Genomic DNA, 6,043 nt, shown 5'->3' with positions numbered 1-6,043 from the left:
ATCTAAAAGTACTTTTATTAATTTTGACAAAATTAAAGGACTGTATTTTTTTTATTAAATAGGGAAGTATGTATATTTTGAGAGAATAAAAGTTTGACTAAGTACTTTTGTGGAAAAAAATGTATGAATAGTTTTATTTTATTCATTACTTATTTTAACTACCAAATCCTATAGACTATATTATATTAATATATAATAAATGTTAAACATATTATAATGTTTAATTTGTATCTAATATCTTAATGTTAAGATCATTAGCTGTAATTATATAATTTGATTCTTGATTTGATCTAAAATCTAAATGTAAATTGTTAATAGTTAACGGGTTTGAAATATAAATTACCTAACATGATTTGACATCTTATTCCAATTTCAGTCATTTTTTTTCTAGTGTTTACATTTTAAATTACTAATAATATTTTATTTTTATTTCATTATATTAAATATGTTCTTGTAAATACAACATCTGGGATTGAAGAAAAAACAGTAGAGAATGAAACAGTTATATTTGATTATCCTTCACAGGGTCCTTCACCATTAACAGAATTTACTGAATCTCCAAAAGGTATAATAGAATTGAAATTTATAAGTTGACATTTAAAATTTTTTTAAATTACTAATCATATTTCATTTTTATTTCATTATATTAAAGATGTTCTCAGTGGCGTATTTAGGAATTTGTCATGGGGAGGGTCCAGATAATTTTCAGAATACAAAGCCGTGGGGGGCTTCGCCCCCCACACCCCCCCAATTACACTTTATTACATAAATATAATATTTATAAGACAATTTACAATTTTTGAGTATTTAATTATTTATTTATTGTAATAAAACATGATTATAAAACAAAATCTAATTTTCTAGGGGTAAGTGCCATTTCATTAATAATTGCATCCACGTCGATAGGTATGTCCCGATGAATGGACATCAATGCCAGTCCATTTAGCCTATCCTAAATACAAAACAAATTACAAATATACTAATTTTATAACTTTTATAATAAATATTTCTTAAATACATTACTTCATTCATAGTTGATCTAAGATAACTTTTCAACCTTTTTAAGGTTGAAAATGATCTTTCTGGAGTGGCCGTAGATACTGGCAATGTACAAAATATTTTAATCAAAAAATGTATGTTTGGAAAATCTGTCTTCGAACATTTCATAAGTGCATCTAATCCAGTTTTGGTATTGACATCTCCGTTGCTTATTTTGACTTTCCATATTTTTAATTCTACAAAAGCATTATCCTTTTCAACTGGTTGTATATAAAACTCAACTAATTTCTCAAATGCCAATCTTTCTTCATCAGTAAAAGATGAACTAAACAAACATTCAAAACCTATAACATATAAAATAAAACATCTTCAATTCTTGTTTTAACATGAAAATAATTTTACGCTAGAGACACTTCTAAAAATTATATATCCAATACATTATAGTTTAATTAATCATATTGTGTAATTATTTATTTATATAGTTTTCTGCTAGCCGCTAGGAACCAGATACTAAATATACTGATTAGAGTTTTGAGATAAACTTAGATAACAATAAATAGCTTTACCTTCAAAAACGTTTTTATGATTTAAAAATCTAGAAGTTAGTTGGCAGATAAAATTATCTATAAACGGCAAAAACACTGTAACTCTGTAATACTCTTCTACCGAAGATACTTGGGGATTTGCTCTATTTGTTTGTTTTCCAGCAGTGCGTTTCTTTGATATTTCAGTTCCAATAACATCTGCCAACTTCTATTTTAATATTGTAAGTTTATTTATTATTATGTATACCCTACATTGAATTACTTTAATTAAAACTCAAATTACTTACTTTTACTTTTTCAAATAAAATTTGAAATTCTTTTTCAGCATTTTCTCTAATTTCTTTTAAAGACTGAAGTAATGTTTCTATAATATTTATAGTGTGCTTTAAATCTATTCGTTCTTTTTGTAATTGTTTGCATACAGGTAGTCCAAAGGCAAAAAAAATCTAAAATATGTTTATTATTTAGGTAATTAGATGCAGAAGCAGTACATATTTATTTAAATTTTCAATTAAGAATGTACCTTAGTAACATATAATGAAATAAGAAACTCTGAATCCAATGCACTTTTTAATAGGACTTCAGCATCTACAGAAGACGGTAAACCCCACGTAGAAGAAATGTTTTCAAGTGTTTTAATCACAAATGGTAATAATTCAACAAAATCATTCAATGATTCGTATTTCTGTACCCATCTTGTTGCACATTGCCTTTTCAGTGTCCTAGCGTTAGAACTAGGTATGGAGTCACTATTTTCAATTTCGTTGATTAATTCATTTTTTCTTTTTGGTGTGTTGAAAAATACATAAAGCCGTTCAACGATTCCCAAACAATTTCTAACAGATTTTATATCACTGGATGTACATACTGCTAAATTGAAAGAATGTGCAGAGCAATGAATGTATAGTGCCTTTGGATAGCTATCTCTAATTACAGCTTGGACACCATTGAATTTCCCTGCCATGTTACTGGCCCCATCATAGCCTTGGCCATACAAGTGTTCACAATCAATACCACAAGCATTTAAACCTGAAATAAAAATTAAAACATATCATAACTTTAAATAGTCAACAATGGTTTATAATAATTTATACTACCAATAATTACCATCCAATATAGATGAAGCTAAACTTGAACCAGTCAAACTGTTTATTTCAAAAAATTGAAGAAAATCTTCATGTAATATATCATCATTATCAACATAACGCACGCTTATTGATAACTGTTCCTTCGTAGCTACATCAGTCGTTTCGTCAGCTAAGATTGAGAAGCATTTTGAAGAATTTACTTTATCAACAATCTGTTTGAGAATGATTTTATTGCACGCTTCAATAATTTGGTTTTGAATTATAGGACTTGTATATTTGTTCCTTTTACCACAACCTTCCAACACATTTTTTAAATGTTCATCGCCTATTGCTCGATATTTTAAAATGGCACGAAATTTACCTTCTCTTGAATTTATATCTGTTGATTGTTGAAATAAATATATTTAATTCAAATTATATATACAAATTGAGTTATTATAATTTCAATTACCATCTGTCACTATTTTACCAAAATCTAGATGTCCCCGTAAAGGAATTTCTTCTCTATCACACAACAAAATACACTGAATAATAGGAACAAGTCTTTTTCTATTTTCTTTGACTTTAGCCAATCTATAATGATGACATTATTGACAATTTAATATAATATATAGGCACTTTTGTTAAAATAGTTAAATCACCTATCAGTGTCAATGCATTCTACTATTGATGGCTGTTTATGATCAAATAAAATACTTAGAAATTGTTGAGACTTTAAGACACTCATTTCGTGATAAGCAGCCTTTGTGTGATCTTGAAATGCCTATAATGGTTTTATGTTATACAAAATATTATCATAATAGAAAAATCTAAACACAAGAAAGTGTAAGTGCTAAAGTGCACTAAACTGAAAGCCATTAAACTATAAACACTTCATAAATTATTAAAAGCGATTATTACTTTAAGAGCTTTTTTAAAATTGCGAAATACAGTTAGTACAAGCTGTCCTAAAGGTTGGTTTCCAATTCCTCCATAATTTGCAAAAACTACACAATATCGGCAGTAAGCTCCATCTTCTTTTTTCGAATATACTAGCCACGGAAATCTTTCTAACCAAGTATATTGAAATCGCAAATTCTTTTTTGTATTCGTATCCAGTATAGGAAAAATAAATTCTTTTTTAGGAATCCATACATTTTTCAAAACCTAAAAATAAATAAAATAATATTGTGATATGCCTAGAACCTACTTTATTACAATTCTTTGTAAGTACTTAGTAGTTAATTAAGTCAAATACTAGAAGCGTGAGAATGCTGTATTTGTAGTTTGTACCATTATTACGCTTAAAAAAGTAAGAAAAAAACTACATTAATTCTTACCTCAATTTTCTCTTTATCAGTTAAGGAACGATTTACAAACAAACAAATATCATTAGGCGGAGTCGTAACTTTGTCATTTTTGTTCACATTTTCATTCTATATATATTTAAATGTCAAATACCGCCAAGCAAATTTCATAAGGCAGCCAATACAAAAAATAAGTATAAGCATTTAGCAAAATATACAACTATGGTCTATGAGGAAAGCAAGCTTAACAACTATAGATTTCAATTATATAATCAAGATAATAATAAATACGGGTTTTAAACAGTAACATACCTGAGAATTTAATTTCTTATTCAAACTTTGTTCAGCGTCTTCGTCGATAGACCTTTTCAGATTCAAAGTCTCGGCAGTCTCGCTAGGGGTCTCACTACTACAAGTGGACTCTGTAGACCGAATCGCAGTGAAAAAAGTTGTTATTTTAGGTGTGTTGTTCATTTTGAAAGATTAATAAAAAACAACACAGTGAAGTTTCGAATTCGAACGGTTTTGAAGATCATGTAATGCATAATCATAAATAAGAAAAACCGTCAGTCATCATTATTATCTACCGGCTACCGCTATCATTTAATTTGTTTTGATAAAAGCAGAGCGTTTGTTCAATAACCAAGAACTCGGTATTTTTCAACCATGTTTGGTACCAAACTGATAACGAAAAATCATGATAACAATTGAAAATGTTGATAATACTGACGCTTCGAAATTTTTTTACAAAATTGTTCATATCGACATATGTCTCATATCCTATGATATGATTTGTTTTTATTAAACATATAAAAACACAAAAATTTACATGTACGAGACACGAGTCAATGGGGGGGGGGGGGTCCGGACCCCTTGGACCCCCCCCCCCCCCCCCGTAAATACGCCACTGGATGTTCTTGTAAATACAACATCTGGGATGGAAGAAAAAACAGTAGAGAATGAAACAGTTATATTTGATTATCCTTCCCCATTAACAGAACTTACTGAATCTACTCCAAAAGGTATAACACTATAACATAATTGTAATATTTATTATTATTATAAGTCTTATATACATAACATTTTGTAATGTACTTATAAATTATATTATTTTAGAGCATTATGATATATTTCTTCGTTGGAAAAATGATCCTTATCTTTATATTAAAAAGAACTTGTCACCTGAAGAAAAGCGCTTTATAGTTCAACTAGGACCTTGTCAACCATTAGCTGATGACTTGCCTGATGGAATTTTTCCAAAAGATAAGACTGATCGAAAAGGTCATTTTAATGAATTGTGGTATCAAAGGATAATGCCTGATGGATCAAAATTATCTAGAGATTGGTTGTCATATTCTCCACGACTGAATAAAATATTTTGTTTGTGTTGCATGTTATATAATGATGGTAAGTCTAATGCATCAATAAAGTCATGGACTCAAAATGGTTACTGCAATTGGCAAAATGCAAAAAATAATAATATTGCTCATGAAATTTCAACAAGCCATACCAACTCATCAGTTATTTTGAAAATCAATCAATCAACATTGCCAGTTTTGCCATCTTTGGAGTATGCTCGTAAAATGCAAGTATCCACAAATAGACAAGTTGTAAGTCAATTAATAGATATTGTGTGTTATTTGGCGAAGCACCAATTAGCATTTCGTGGTCATAGAGAAGCATGGTCAGAAAATATAAAAGGAAATTTCAAAGATCTAGTAGAACTTATTGCAACGCATTCTCCTGTGTTATCTAGTCACATTTCTCTTATACAATTTAAAGGAAGAAAATAACTTTTGTTTGTATCATCAGATAAACAAAATCAGCTTATATCCAGTGTAGCTGAACACATTTCTAATAAAATACAATTAGAAATATTGGCTGCAAAATTATTTAGTATATCAATTGATTCTACTTTTGACACATCTAGAAAAGAGCAAATTTCATTTATTGTAAGATATGCCAATGATAATTCAGGAAATGTTTATGAGCGCTTAATCGCCATTAAAGAGTCTGATAAAACTACAGGAGAAGTGTTATTCAAGACATTTGAAGAGGTAATGATTAGAGAAGGTTTTGAATGGAAGACAAACTTAATTGGATAATCGTATGATGGGGCAAGTAA

General features: G+C 28.9%; 1 protein-coding gene and 1 pseudogene across 1 annotated transcript; one reads left to right on the top strand and one right to left on the bottom strand.

The window, feature by feature from the left end:
* Positions 1 to 838: 838 nt before the first annotated feature.
* Positions 839 to 4,392, bottom strand: LOC149059571 (52 kDa repressor of the inhibitor of the protein kinase-like; annotated as a pseudogene).
* Positions 4,393 to 4,855: 463 nt separating this feature from the next.
* On the top strand, positions 4,856 to 6,023 carry LOC149059570 (zinc finger MYM-type protein 1-like). Its single transcript, XM_089224941.1, has 3 exons — positions 4,856 to 4,940; positions 5,035 to 5,673; positions 5,731 to 6,023. Exons 1-3 carry the CDS (start codon positions 4,856 to 4,858, stop codon positions 6,021 to 6,023), a joined length of 1,017 nt encoding a protein of 338 aa, XP_089081067.1.
* The last annotated feature ends 20 nt before the right edge of the window (positions 6,024 to 6,043 follow it).

This window comes from Diuraphis noxia, unplaced genomic scaffold, assembly GCF_037042655.1.
Source record: "Diuraphis noxia isolate RWA-SAM2 unplaced genomic scaffold, SU_Dnox_SAM2 contig0001, whole genome shotgun sequence".
Lineage (NCBI taxonomy): Eukaryota > Metazoa > Arthropoda > Insecta > Hemiptera > Aphididae > Diuraphis > Diuraphis noxia.
The sequence above is the reverse complement of the archived record's forward strand: the minus strand, read 5'-3'. Positions and strand labels throughout refer to the sequence as shown.

Excerpts from the sequence above, each read along its gene's own strand:
- LOC149059570 (XM_089224941.1), top strand. The coding sequence starts at position 4,856 with ATGGAAGAAAAAACAGTAGAGAATGAAACAGTTATATTTGATTATCCT. Across the intron at positions 4,941-5,034 it reads TACTGAATCTACTCCAAAAG|AGCATTATGATATATTTCTT; the intron begins GTATAACACTAT and ends ATATTATTTTAG. Across the intron at positions 5,674-5,730 it reads GCATTCTCCTGTGTTATCTA|ATAAACAAAATCAGCTTATA; the intron begins GTCACATTTCTC and ends TTGTATCATCAG.